At 37.9% G+C, this 15,438-nt stretch overlaps 2 protein-coding genes across 2 annotated transcripts; one reads left to right on the top strand and one right to left on the bottom strand.

Annotated features, from left to right (window-relative positions):
- The first annotated feature begins 198 nt into the window (after window positions 1-198).
- LOC134648928 (spindle assembly abnormal protein 7-like) lies at window positions 199-9,654 on the top strand. Its single transcript, XM_063503554.1, has 9 exons — window positions 199-251; window positions 393-550; window positions 938-1,195; window positions 1,507-1,599; window positions 2,832-3,014; window positions 3,789-3,988; window positions 7,355-7,534; window positions 8,059-8,221; window positions 9,511-9,654. The coding sequence occupies exons 1-9, from the start codon at window positions 242-244 to the stop codon at window positions 9,598-9,600; spliced, it is 1,335 nt and encodes a 444-aa protein (XP_063359624.1). The 5' UTR covers window positions 199-241; the 3' UTR covers window positions 9,601-9,654.
- A 2,493-nt stretch (window positions 9,655-12,147) lies between these two features.
- LOC134653483 (lysozyme-like) lies at window positions 12,148-12,829 on the bottom strand. The gene is made up of 3 exons (XM_063508856.1): window positions 12,607-12,829; window positions 12,359-12,517; window positions 12,148-12,278 (listed from the first exon to the last, which is right to left on the bottom strand). Exons 1-3 carry the CDS (start codon window positions 12,731-12,733, stop codon window positions 12,148-12,150), a joined length of 417 nt encoding a protein of 138 aa, XP_063364926.1. The 5' UTR covers window positions 12,734-12,829.
- Between the last annotated feature and the right edge of the window lie 2,609 nt (window positions 12,830-15,438).

Here is a 15,438-nt window from a genome sequence, read left to right as displayed (position 1 = left end):
ATGATAATTGTCAAGGACCAATGACGTATGATTCTTTTTTCATTGGACGAGACGTTTGCGAGACGTTGGTTGAATTTGTTTTGAAATTTCGACATAATTAAAATATTTTTTTTATTGTATCCCATACAATTGATAGAATTAGTAATTGTTTCTTTTAAATAATCTATATTGAATTGACGGTGTATTAGAATTAGTGACTCTAAAATTCGTGGCGCTCATATTCGTTAGAGAAATCGGCAAAATGGAAAAAGGTAAGGTTATGTGTACGAAAAATTACTATACGTTATTAAGAAACTAATTAAGTATGTGAAAGTTTATTTGGAAATACCATTCGCCTTATGGGTAACATCGTAATGAAATACCGTATAAAAGTGAAATATTGTTTGATCCAGTGTCGACAATAGCTGTGGACAACTTCCTGACGAACTGGAATGGCGTGTTCCCGGACATGCAGCTAACGACGGCGGACCTGAAGCGACCCCAGGCTGTTATGGTGGCTCTGTTCCACATATTAGATCGTCTTGGCGTTAGCAGCGATGCTGTGTTAATGGTATGATGCTAAACATAGTCACTTAAGAGAAATCTGGGTGTGGAAAAAACTGAATACCGATACTGAATGTTGATGGCATAAGTTAATGCTATATTTTATTTATTTTTTATTTACACGAAAGAAAAACTTATGTACAAAAGGCGAACTTAATACCATGAGACATTCTCTACCCGCCCTAGGCACAGGTCTGGGCCTTAGGCAAATCTGCCAGTCTCTACCAACATAACAAAATAAAATATACACATCGAAAAAACTTTAATTTTATACAAAGCATGCTGTGCTTAGACTCCTTGGAGACTGGTATTGTGTATTTATTTCTGCCAACCTTAAACATCTTTATGATCCAAACTAGGTTTTAGTTTCAATACTAACTCTTATACATTCCAGTTTCCAGAAGAATCCGACGAGCACACAACATACTACCGTGACCTGCTGCCTGTGATCAACATTACACGCGTCATCAACCACATGGTCTCCATCATGCCAGAAGCCAACCTGTGCTTCCTCATTAGGGACCTGCTGCAGCCCACCACTATGACCTCGTACACCATCTTGTACGTGCTCTTCAACCAGATGGTGTTCAATGACGCCAGGCTGGGGGATATCGCAGCCAGTGAGGAGGAACGATTTGCTGTTAATGATGAGGTATACATTATTGTCAAGTTCACAATATTCATTTAACTTGTCTTTAGGACTGTCTCTGAAAAAAAATGGAATTTGAATGAATTAGATAACTTAGTGTTGAATAATAATAATAATAGGCCTTTTCATCTGTGTCAGATGTTTTGAGCAGCATCCAGGTAACAACACGCGGAAAGGATCCCTCGTCCACACACCCACACACCATTAATCTAAATAGGAAAAGCCCTTTATGACTCCTTTTTAAGAATAATTGAACTATTTAAAAAAAAATAGTCTAATTATATTTTATGTGCCTACCTATGTTACAATTTCAGTTAAAAGCTTTAACAGAAAAGAAGGATAATCTAATTCAAATGAGGAATATGGAGGCTGCAGAGAAGGGTAACATGGCAGAACGCCTGGAGCAGGTACATTTTAATATATTTGTTACTAAATATAGGAAGGAATAACCAAGTTATCCAAAATATCATGACCTATACCTATATAAAAGAGCTTACCTAATATGTATAAGAATTACTAGATAATCTTATTGACCGAAGCGTAGCGAAGGTCTACGTTTTGACTCAGGCATTTTGCTTTTGTATGTCCGGATGTTCACCTCCACAGGTCACAATTCTCAACCGATTCTTGTGAAATTTTGTGACCAGATTCTATGAGTAAATAAATTTCTTTTGTCAATCCCGTTTTTGGAAATTTTCAAAAATGGAGGAGTTGTGATACCTCGCACTTAAACAAATAGTCGTATCGATATCATAAGAGTATTTTCTTTTTGAGACATATTTATATAGTAAATGGCAAAAAATGCAGAAAAATTGTATTGCTGGTTTAGGCGGTACTTAGATATTTAGTTTGTACTCGAGAATGAGTAGCCGAATTTCGTCAGCTTAGCCAAGAACTATTATGACGCATTTTGTAAACAATGGCTTTTTTTTTGTTTGCACACAGAAAGTCTGGGTTCGATCCCCAGTAAGACATAACTTTTTGTATTTTTTTTTTCACTTAAACTTCGTATTTTTTTTTAATAAATTATAATCTTTGTATTGTTGATTGATCAAAACGTTGTGTGGCGCTGTCATCGTGCACGGTCCCAATAAGCTATGCTCGCGAGGTCTACAGCTCACAGAGCCACTAGTTATATCTTTGAGATAAAAAATAAGTCTTATGCAAAAATAAAAACCCATAAAAACTCTTTGAAAGGGAAAGCAGGCTGTAGTCTGATAAAGTAATAGTTAATTCAATAAATTTATTTTCATCACACAAGCTGGTAAAGGCTCTCTTGATGGTTCAAAAACTGATGAGAAAATTGCATTTTATCCACATCCGGCAAGTTTACATTTTCTTCAGGTTGGTCTGGTAAAAATTTTGTTTAATATTGATACCGAAAGTGAATGATTCCAAAATTGAACCATGAGCGTAGCAAGTGGCTCCAAAAATGGAATCTTAAGTGTTGCGAGGGTGGCAAAGCAGAAAGGTTAAGTAAATTTTGCCCCTGAGTGAAACACAAAACTTTTAACTAAAAATAACTTTATAAATATTGATGATATTGATGTCTGTCTGAATGTGAGGTATTAAACATAAAACATTATCAACAATCTGTTCCAAAAACTTGGTTTTATTTTATCCTATATATCTATTACAGCTCGAGCATGACATACCATTATTAGAAGAGGAAGTCGACCAGGAGAAAGAGATAGAGGCTGAAGTGATAAAAGAGTTGGAGGCCATCACTGAAGAGAACAAACAGACGGATATTCTGCTGGAAAAGAAGAGAGCTCACAGGGATGGTATTTTGGAAAAGAAAGCAAGGAAAAAGGCTTCGAAGGTACTGTAACTAAGTGTTCATTATTCATGATAGGTACCTACTCCCCTATACTGATCGAGATCTGCAGCTAAATATTAGAGTAAAATATTAAATGGTATTTTTTTCCGAAAACTAATTGGTACAGGGCTTGTTATTTATTTACTAGCTTTTGCCCGCGACTTCGTCTGCGTGTAATAAGTAATTTCGGTACCTTACTTTTTAAACAAATCTGCTTTTTATTCATCTTTCTTTTCATCCCCAAATTGGTGCATTCTATAAATTTTCACCCCATTTTTTACACCCTAAAGGGATGATTTTGGGGGTAAAAACTATTCTATATCCCTCCCCACAGCTTATACTACCCGCATACCAAGTTTCGTCTAAATCGGTTCAGCGGTTATTGATTTCCCTTACAAAGTTCCACCCGCCTTTTCACCCCCTTGAGGGGTGAGTTCTGGGATAAAAATTATTCTATGTCTTTTCCCGAAACTCAAAGTGTCTATGCCAAATTTCAACTAAATCGGTTCAGCGGTTTAAGCGTGAAGAGGTAACAGACAGACAGACAGACAGACAGACACACTTTCGCATTTATAATATTAGTGTGGATTAGAGATAAATCACAATTACATAAAATTTGGATCTAATTGATCCTAAAAGCATAACCTTATCCTACTAACTCTAGCTTTCCAGCCACACATTGCTATAAACTTAACCTACAATTTACTAACTTATAACTACCAGTGCTATTACTTAATAATATTTTTTTAACACTACATAACAATTTTCATTTTCAAGGTATATGACGCGGAAGACATCAGAGGTCAGGTGGAGCAAGCGGGACAGAACTTGAGAGAGGTGGAGATGAAGCTCAGCACCCTGTCAGCAACTGTCACGCAGAAGGAGAGCAGTCTGCACAACCTGCAGTCCATGATGCCCACGCTGGACCAGTCCAACACGCTCCTGCACGACATTATGAAAATGGCTGATAGCATTAAGTAAGTTTGAAAGTCTTTCTTAAGAGCCAACAGGAGTGGTCATTTCTCCATACAAACGTACTCGACTGTTTCCTCCGTGGGTTTTGAAGCTAGAGCAATGATTTTTTCAACACAGATTAATATTGTCATTATCTGTGTTTTGCTTTTTTGATATTATTGTTTTTTAAGGCGCTAGAGCCCTTCAAAAATGGCCAAAATGGCCTAATTGACTATGCCGCAATGAGAGGCGTGCTATTCAAAACTGACATCAATTAGTCAAAAAAGCAAAACGGTCCGACACAGATAATGTCATAATCATTTAGATTTCCAAATTTGGTTACGATTGGTTAAGTTTTGGAGGAGGAAACAGTCGAGTACGAAACCTCGATTTTTGATATTTTTACGCAGGATTTTTCGCCTTGTCCTTATCGCACTAGTTTTAGGAGCCGCTTCCGTTAGCGAGACGGGTATATTTACCTAAAATATTTAAATCTTAGCTCCTGTTGGCTCTTAATCTACAACTCAGAGAAATAGAGAACTTACTGTTCACTTATTTACTTGGTGAATAGATTAATGAAATAAAAATAGATGTACATGGGTGAATCAATTATTTCTTGTTACTATTCTGTCCTGTCAGCTAGGCTACAATAGCAGTAAGTTTGTTAGAAGAACTCTTGTACCACGTTACGTTATATATTATTATCGTACTTGGTAGATGGCTCATTGTAGAAAGGGCTTATAACGACCACAAAAATTCACGAAACCATGGAACTGAGTGAAAAGAAAAAGTCGATTCACCCTCATTAGAGCATGAGTAGCATTGTGTCATAAGCATAATTATTAGATTGCAGTTTGACTTCAGATCCTTAGGGCTCATTTAGACGATGCGAGAACTCGCATGCGAGTTTCATTACATTGCGTCATTCGATCGGTCGGCTGAATTGGTGTAACCTCAATAGTCCGCAATGTAACTAAAATCGTATACGAGTTCGCGCGCCGTCTAAATGAGCCCTTATAGTAGTGTTCCTTTCCTAGGCTTCAAGAAACTCTGTGTTGCCAGTCGATAAAATTAAATCCCTTTTTGCTAATTGGGCTTGGGGAGACTAGCTCTTAACGTAATTGCACACAGTGGGGTGCGTGTCATAATGAATACGCACTTTTGGTATAATTTCAGTTCACAAACGTTCAAAACGTATACTAATCTTATGTATAATGCACTAAATCTATATTTTCAATTAGTATAACATAAAAATAATATAACATACAATATACATACCGCTGTTTCGTATAACATACAAATAAACTAATTACATTTAATATAACATTCATTATGCATATAAATTAAAATAATGAATAACATCTCATATAAGTATTTGAACAAAACATCAGTAAAATTATTTGGATAGCTCAGTATTTCATAGGTCATCGAAACTAATTACTGTAAGAAAAGTAGGTTAGGTTAGAACTGTGACTCCCCAGAAAAAGAAACTGCTACCAGAAAAGTAGGTTAGGTTAGGTTAGAACTGTGACTCCCCAGAAAAAGAAACTGCTACCAGAAAAGTAGGTTAGGTTAGGTTAGAACTGTGACCCCTCAAAGAAAGAAACTGCTACCAGAAAAGTAGGTTAGGTTAGAATTGTTACCCCACAGAAAAAGAAACTGCTACCATAAAAATAGGTTAGGTAAGGTTAGAACTATGACCCCCCACAGAAAAAACTGCTATCAGAAAAGTAGGTTAGGTTAGGTTGGAACTGTGACCCCTCAGAGAAAGAAACTGTTACCAGAAAAGTAGGATAGGTTAGGTTAGAATTGTTACCCCCCAGAAAAATAAAAGGTTAGGTTTATTGCGTGGTATTTGTTTTGTATATTATATTATTTCAACGTTATACCTTTTTATACTTATAATAAACGATATTATATGTAAAGTTCATTATTCATTATAAAATTATAGAATTCATTGTTATACGTATCGCACGTTATACTTATTGCACGTTATGCCATTCAAAATTATACTAATTGGATGTATATATTCTGAGCTATATGTTATAGGTTTGTATACGTTCTATTATAGGTGAACCAGGATCTATTGAGGGTGCGCCATGTTACGGAAATTTGTTGGTACTAATTTCTAGCAATGGCAACAATTTTAATAATAGACAACATCTACCCTCTATGATAGTTGTCAATATTGACAATGTAAACATTGCTTTGTCTAGTTTCGTGTGAATTATTATTAGACTGCAATAATCGTGCCGAAAGTTTTAGATTTTACAGAGAAAAACGTTGTAAATAGTGTATATAGTTATTTATTGGAAAAAAAACATGCGGGAGAGAAATTTCTTCCATTAGAAAACAACGAAATTAGCATCTGAATTGACGGGTAAGTTTCAAACTTATAGACAAATGTCACTATAGTCAGGTCGTCACGATTTGGTTGATGTCTTAATGACTGAAGAATATTTAGATCCCGATTTTGAGTATAATGTTGAGAACGAGTCAAATTCCTTGATGACTGAAGAATATTTAGATCCCGATTTCAACTATGCTGATTAGAACATATTTGGTACGTTAAATAATTTTATTTGTAAAATTATCTATATAAATTCTTACTTATACCTAACTCTTGCGTTACTTATTGACTTTACGCTATTCATTTTATCTAAATCGAGTCAGCTATTTAAGCGTAAAAACCGAAGAAATATCCAAACATCAAACTTCGCACTTATTAAAGTTGTCGGAATAAAACAAAAATCATCTGCCAATTTCCATTGTCCCCACTATACAAATTGTTGCTATATAAAATTCAAAACGAGCGCCCTCTTGACAATACTCCCAAAGTTCTGGTTTACCTTTACTTACCCATAAAAGTTAATAAGATTTATTAAAGTCCGTCTAAGGCATAGACTAGGAATCCTCTAGACTGAGTTTAGAGCAATTATTTCATGAAACCGATGCAGCCAAAAATACGGGGGTGCGGGGGGACGACGTGAGCGAATCCCGTGCCGTGATTGGTCCGTTCAAAGACACGGACCAATCACGGCACGGGATTGACTCGAAGATGGAGTAAAACTACCGTATAAGGGTCTCCCCATACTTATCGACGCGGATTCGGCGAAAGCCGATAGTAAACAGCATAAACAGGTAAGGTTCGGTTCGGCTCCGTTCGGCCGTCGACGGCCGACGCGTCGGCGTCTTTTTCGCTCTTATTGCGTGGACATAAAGTTTCATTTCTATTGGCATTGCCGATTCCGCGTCGATAAGTTTGGGGAGACCCTAAGTGGCAGAGGGGGTAGCGTTACTATGCTCAGTCTAGAGGATTCCTAGTCTATGGTCTAAGGTAACTCTGGCCTAGATGTAAATAGTGGTGGTAATGGAGTATGCACTTGCAGGGAGTTGGAGACCGGCGACCTGGACACGGACAGCTTGGAGGGCGAGCTGGCCGTGCTGGGCACGGAGCTGGGCGAGCTGCGCGGCGCGCTGGCCGACGCGCTAGACGCGGCCCAGCGCGCCGCGCGCTGCCGCCAGCAGCGCCAGCAGGCGCGCCAGCAGAAGCAGGCCGACCTCGACAGGTCAGTTTACCATCTACAGTTTTACTGCATGCAAATGTTCTCGTCGCCTCTCTGTTAGATTTTATGACTCAGCGGGTCTTCATTTTCTTTAATCGATCTCGCAGAAAACTAGCTAATGCTAAAATGTTTCCTTGACCCAGACTTTCTAGCAACAGTTAGCACTTACGGCAAAATTGGCAGTTAGATATCTACATATAATTTAAGTTTATTTTTTTGTTGAGCAGGCAGAGAGGCCAGCCTTTTGTTAAACATACTAATAACTAATATAATATTACAGTGGCATATATCTAAAAACTATGTGCTTTCAAAGAGATAGGCGGCTCGCTTTCGTTGCCTCTACGGGCTTGAGTTCATAGTGCGGTCGACTTTAGTGCACTACAGGTTACACATTTCACCTTGATTTTTGAAACCTTGACCCTCGCTACGCTCCGAATTCCACGTTCGAGTTATTTTTTTTTAAGTTCGTTCTTTCGCTTTGTTTCTCAATAACTTTGCACCCTTGCGTAACAAATATAAATTTCCAGCGTCCTCTTGGAGTACTCTGAGAAGCACCGGTGCGCCAGCTCGGAGGCGGCGCACGCGGCGCGGCTCACGCAGAGCATCAAGGACGCCACCGCCAAGTACGAGCTCGAGAAGGCGGCCGGCGTCGCCGACCTCGCCCGCCTCAGGGAACTCGCAGCCGGCAGCGTGAGTACACTACACTACTAGTTGGACTGACTCTTCACAATAAACTTCGCAGCAAAATCGCATTTTGCTCATTTTGTCTCACTCAGTGAACAAAATGCGATTTTGCTCACTGTTTTTAAGTAGCAAAGTACCCTTGTTCGAGCTGCTGAGGTGAAAACTTAATTGTTGGTATATCTTAAGAAAACATGAGTGAATAGGTAAGTGATGAAGAAGGAATACATTTTTCGGGTTCTCTAATATGTTCTCACTGCTGAGGTGAAAAGTTTTGTGAACTACACGAGATCAAAGTTATTTACATCTCGTGCGCTTTTGAGTCCCTTACTACACTCAAGATTCTAAATAGTATAGAATCTTTCGCTTGCACGGGACTCAAAATAAGCACTCGAAGAAATATCAAACTTTGATCTCTTGTTGTACAAATAACTATTAAATTCAAACAGTAAAACCTGCTAAACACATTCAATGCCAGCGCGAGCTACGCTACGCGCTACGAATGTAGCCGATGACACGGGAAAAACCGTCGCTGGCAGTGAATATGTTTACCCTTTTTCGGGCCGCATCGATGTAGAAAGTTTATCAAAAATATCCAAATAAATAAGTTTTGGTGATAAATCGTACTGTGCTTGGAAAAGGGTTAAGAAGATTCTGAAGGGATTCGCCCTAAAACCGACAAATGGTTTGCTATAAGTAGCTGATTTTGCGAGTATTTAATGTCGACTTACTGAGTAATAGGTACCAGAGGCTAGTAAATTGAAAAGAGCGTTAACTCCCATACAGCGCTGTGATAATCGTTATTTTTGTAAATTGCGCTAAAAAATATTTGCGTATAAAAAATGTCACTGTTGCTTCGAAGCGTACGTAGGACAAAAGCACAATGAAAGAATAACAAAAGCATGTCTAGATGAACATTGCATGCATTAACAATTATGGTTACAAGAAAGAGAAGTAAACAAGAGCAAGAAAGAGATGTTTTGAAAATGTGTCCCGTCGAGTTTCTTGCCGGTCCCATATTGGGATATGTACCCTCCTTCAATTGAGGGGATATTTAAATCTTGTAGCGTAAGATTGGTAAGCATAGCCTAATTGAATAATAAACTATCTTTATCTTTTATCTTTAAACAGCGCAGTTGTAACTTGTAGCTTTACTAAACTCGACGCTTAGTGTCTCTGGACTATTTGATTGCGCTGGCAATACTGACTTGTGAGTGTCATATTTTAAAGTATCATTGTAGTTACCTACTGTATTTACGGCTTTGATCTGTATCATGATTATTTTGTCTCTGTTTTAGTTGACGACAATGCAAAACGATTTTCTCACCAAAATGAAGGAAGTCTACAAGAGGGTCGAGGAACAAAACCAGAGACAACAAAAGTATTGAAAGTTTTTATTATTATCTTACGCAGTAATTACAAGGTGAATTTGTTAGTAGTAATAGTATTTTTTCTACTCCAGCAATTAAATGTGTCAATTAAATGACTGACAGTGATATCTAAAGCAATGTCATTTGAATGATTTGTCTATAGGCTCATAAGATGACTGGTAGCAGTCATCTTATGAGTATAATACAACTGCTTTATTTTTTTTAAAGATACAAGTTCCGATCATCTTGATTGAAAGAGGTATGTTTTCATTTACAATAATAACTCTTTTTTTTTTAAATAATAACTCAATTTTTTTTAAATAATAACTCTTTTTTTTAAATAATAACTCTTTTTTTTTGCTGCAGCTGTCATAGAAAAAGTAATGTATGCAACAGCTCATAATTGGTTCTTAAAATTCTCGGGTCTTTTTTTACAAAACTCGACTACGTCTCGTTTTGTAACTTCGACCCTTGAATTTTAAGAACCCTTATTATATCACTGTTGCATAAACTACTATAGGATGAAGATGATAATGACGAGGTGCGCATGTGTCATACGTTGACCGTTGTTCGGTATATTTTAATATTGTGTTTTTAAATAAAGAAAATGAAATAATGCACTGTGGTTTATGTTTTTTAAGTTAGCAAGACTTGGCGTTATTCATAAACGCGTTACTGGTTTGAATTGGCTATGAATCGTTTGTCTTTATCTGTCATTTTCACTTATGTATTTGTAAGAAAGGGATAAAACTTCATTTAACTAAATCAGGCCCGTAAAGTTTTATGAACAAGGGGGTCAGTCTTTACTCTAAAACAAAACCTGTTCAGTTCAGTTCAGTTTAATTTATTTTGTTAAACATAGGTAACAAGAAAGATGGTAGATACATTAATTTATACATTTGATCTCTATGTTTTACCTACTATGCAGGTGTACAAAATTGTCTCGTGCGGTTATCAAATAAACGCATGCTTATGTCTCAAAAAACCTACCTACCTGAAAGCATAGTCATTTTAGTTACTTAATAATAAAATAATTATTAGTTAAAAGTTAGGTACCAAATGATCAAACTAGCAATGTCGTGACTAAAAATCGACGGTTTTTTCGCTCTTATTGCGCGGACATAAAGCTTTTTCTTATCGGTTTTTGTCGAATGCGCCTCGATATTCTGGGGAGACCCTAAGTAGCGTTAACGATTGCATGTTGGCTACGCACCCTGGATTAATTGGCGCTATGCTATGGATACGATCACACAAGATGACAAGACATTCTATAAATCCTTAGCGTCTTGTAGCATCCATGATGTTCATGGCTTTTAAAGTGAGTGTGCTTTGTAGAAAGTGTCGGGTATAATAGCAACCGTCTACGCTTCACCGGTATCTCATTACCCGGTCGGTTTGCTGTGAAATTGCTACTACTATAAGTAGGTAACAGTTTGGCGCAGTGAACGAGATGTAGACATTAATGGTACATTATTTTCGAGGCGGAGAATTTTGTAAGGACGATCATGACCACACAGTAGGGTTGAAGCCGGTGTAGCTTTATTTGACGTTCATAAGCGCATTATAATATGCCTACTTGAATAAACTATCCTTTATCTAATTTATCTTTACAGGTCTAGTTTTCCTTTTGGGTCATCGGCAATCGCTTTTGTAAAACTAGCGCTTTCTTGGGATTAGGTTGCTGATGCAAAGCGTATCCCAAGCTCTGTATAGCCTTGCCTTGGTTCCATACTTGTTCAGTATTAACTACACAGCTCGCACAGTAGGTATGGGCAATTGGCAAGGTGTGAAGTCGGTGGAGGGGGAAGTGGCGCTGATCGTCACAAACACAGGTAATCTTATGGAATGTCCGACATTAGTACTAGCGGCAGCCGCTTGAACTAATTTTACTCCATAAGATTTAACGTAGAAAGTCCGACAAAATGAGGGCAGTACCAGTCGTGCACCTAGCGTATAAGGCTTCAGTAAGACCAATTACAGAGTCAACCGTGAACAGGGCCTCGGGCGCAGTGACGGCAAGGGCGCTGAAATGGAGGAAAGGAAAAGTATGAAGGATTGGGCGCCAGGCGGTCGGTTGGACTTGCTGGGAGACCGTACAAGTACATCCTCACAGTGCGGTATTAAAAAAATAGGATGTGTATGAACAAATAGGTAATGTTTATTCGTGAAATAAATAGGATAGTTTAATTTATGTGTAAAAATCAGTAATTGAAATAATACCTACCCAAAAAGCTCCTCGGAGACTTTTATTTATTTATTTATTTCATTATTTATTTCATTAGAGACTTCAGCTAATTCCTTAGGTTAGTTATTAATTATTATCAAATGACTAGGGTGACAACTTTGGTAATCAACCTCAGCGGGTAGGTTCTACGTCAACGTCGATAAGTCAAGTTCTATTCTAATGGTCATAGCAGTATATGCTCGAAGGGGAATAAAAATGAGTATGTTTAGAAAATAAAATCCACAAACTGCAAGGTGAAAGAGTTTTCGTGGCACATGTTAAAAAAAATCAGTTATGTTAAATTGATCGTTGATGGGTGTCTAATGTCTATAAATGGGCATCTAGCATTTGGAAATGTCGGGCTTGGCGCCCTGGCAGTGCGCCTTCCAGGCCGTCCAGCCGCCGAAGCCGTGGCGCGCGAAGATCTTCTTCACACAGGTCGCCGCCGCGGTGATGTCGTCCGTGCGCAGCGCTGCAACACACACACCGTCAACAACCGAGCTCATCGACTACATGTACATATCCAAGCATGTTTACTGTATGCTAGCTCACCTGCGCAGGAGACGTTGCACTCGAGGCCAGGCGGGCCGTCGCGCGTGCACCAGTAGCGGTCGTTGACCTGGAAGAGTCCGTGGTCCCAGGAGCTATCGCCGTTCAGCTTGCCGATCGCGTCCGTGCGGAAACCGCTCTCCTTCTCCACCAGGCACACCCCTGTAATAACATCGTGGTATCAGAAACGTTTTCAAATGACCAACTACCTACATAGTATATACCACTGTGTATGTGTACGATGTACTTACAGTCTCTCATCTGGGGTTCGGGGAAGCCTTGCTTCCTCAGCTCCCGCACCAGCTCGCACTTCTCGAAGTGCTTCGCAGCCGCCAACGCCACTAACGCCCCCAGTACTACCAGCACGAGTTTGGTCATCGTTCAGTACACCACGAAGAGTTCAACAGAAGGTAACTACAGCTCCTTGCAGCGTTCGCTGGCGGTATGCTTGAAGTGGCGGCAGCAAACACTTTATATACCTAGGCCTTCTATAGTTTCCTGTAGGCTTATCTCGAAGTGATGATACATCAGTAGGTTTATACGTGTTACGTTGCTTTGCCGTAAGCCGTGACGAGTTGTTTGACAACAAAGAACTTGCATCGTGTGACCAGCTGCGGTTTGAACTAGTAGTAATGAATGAATGAATGAATGAATGAAATCGTTTATTTCAGGCAACTAGTGGCCCATACATAAATACCTTAAAACTAGCATACATATTATAAAAATATATCTAAACACTAAAAAACACATTATGATTGCGATGCATTACGCAACCCCGCAGTGTCAGGGAACCAGCCGCGGAACCGCCGAAACTTGACACCCTTCGGCCAAAACTCCTCCTTGGTGAAGGTCGCTAGATGTTCAGTCGGAACGGTCACCACAAACGAATTAAAATTCGCATTGTGTCGAGATTCCAACTTCGCGACCCTCAGGATGAATCCGGTTTTTGCTTTCACATACCGTAATAAGCCGTACCTAACTAATTTACTTACTCTTAACTTACCTCTGTTTTAACTCACCTAGGTACCTCCCCCATTTAAATGCCGTAATATGAGCCCCTAGCCAGCAGAGGTTTGCTCGGTATGTGAGTTCTAAAGATGTCAACGTCCCATCAAGAGTTTGACATAGATTGTGTGATTTGCAAATAAATTGCGTAAATAGTGTACAGGTATATTTACATGAAGAGGCGTAGCCTGCGGTTTCACATTTATTTATATTTTATGTTTATTTATTGATAGCTCCGTGATAGCTCCTAACCTAACATAGGTACTCCGATGGCAAAGCACTTTCGGACAGCTTTCGGAAGATTTCTGTCTCGCGCCTATCGCATTGTTTTAAAGATGCCTTGTGTAGGTAAATTTTGAAGTCCTGGTACTGGACTAAAAATAAAATTGTATTAAACCAAAAAATATTTCAAGTATGTAGGTACAGTCAGCATTAAATAGATGGCGACGACAAGTGGCCAAATATATATACCTACTTAACACATCTTTGTTACCAATAAAAATAAGGATGTATTTACCGATATCTACCATCAGTATCTATTTGATGCTGACTTGGTAGGTAGGGGAAGCTGTTTTACCTCGGACAGTTTCTTCTTTTATGAATTTTAGAAAAAAAAAACTAATGGCTGTAGAATTATTGTTTATCCGAATCTTATAAGATACATTAATAAACTATCTATTACGATATAAAATTTAAAGATCAGTTTATTTATTTTGATGGGATACGTTGACAAAAAAAAAGGGAAAAGTGTCCAAGGAACAACACCCCTGATGTACCTTGGTCATTTCCCGTTGTACCTCGGACATGATAATTTTAATTAATTAATTTATAATTTAATTATAGAAAAAATATTTATATATGAAATCACAGATATTTTTAGCATATTTACGCCATTGAATAGATTTTTCTAGTACAATTACCTTCGAAAAATATACTTAGCAATGGTAAATTTTTATTTTTGCTTAAAACATTTTATGTATTGTTTCTAAAATTGATTACTTGGTAACTTATAACGTATATAACTAATAATTATAAATACGTCAAATATGAAACCTTAAGTTAAAGAAAATATTTTCAGTATGTAGCAAGTACGGGCCAAGGTACAACCTATTTTCGTTGTCCGAGGTACAACAAAGCAACTTTTTGGACAAGTAAGCTTGGTAATTAGCACTTCCAATTGAGATTAGGCTGAAATGATCCTACCATCGAGTACCTAATTAACTTAAGTTTAACTTATTATATTAAGTTTTACTATCTATTAGCAAAACATGAAATAATCATCCTTGATGTAAAGTTCGAAATACTGACTTTTCATAACATAATTTATATTTTAATTTTTTTCTTGAGTTACCAGCCGCTCTCAAGTTTCGTTGATAGCTTGTTTTTTATACTTAATAATAACGTTTCAAATAATATAAATGAAATATTTCAATAACCGTGGCAATGTGGAAATATTGCCATCTATCCGAGGTAAAACCATGTCCAAGGTACAACAGTTTCCCCTATACCATGGGACATGGGTACAAAATAAATGATATGGTTAAAAAGTACTAAATTTAACACAAGCATATCTACGATAAATACAAATTGCCTATTTTCCATAAACGTATGCAGAACAACATCGAGCGGTAAAGTATACTTGCCTAATATTGTAGCGTCTCTATTTTCTGTCACTCTGTGCACCAATTAAACTCCCTAACATAAATGAACTAACCGCGGTATTCGGAAAACTAGATTCTAGAGAAGAAAACGATACTATATGTACTAGATAGGTATCTACTAGATAGGTATGGTTGCCCGAATTGAAGCTCAATTCGGGCAACCAAAGTCACTTTCACGTTAAATTATCGTAGTAAGATCGTTTCAAAATCGTTTTGAGATCTAAAAATACATAACGAGACGTTTTAGACATTGGGGAAAACGTTCAAGAGTATCTCCAGAATCGCGGAAATGTCAAATTTGACAGGCTAGATCTTAAAAATATCGTTGTCGTATCTTGGTGATGTCTAATAGATATCTAGATCAAAATCCGAATCGGGCCCTAAGTATTGTCACTGTAACTTGTCCAATGAAAGGTG

Source organism: Cydia amplana, chromosome 1 (assembly GCF_948474715.1).
Source record: "Cydia amplana chromosome 1, ilCydAmpl1.1, whole genome shotgun sequence".
Classification (NCBI taxonomy): domain Eukaryota; kingdom Metazoa; phylum Arthropoda; class Insecta; order Lepidoptera; family Tortricidae; genus Cydia; species Cydia amplana.
Note: the sequence above shows the minus strand (reverse complement) of the source record. Positions and strands in the feature narration are given on the sequence as shown.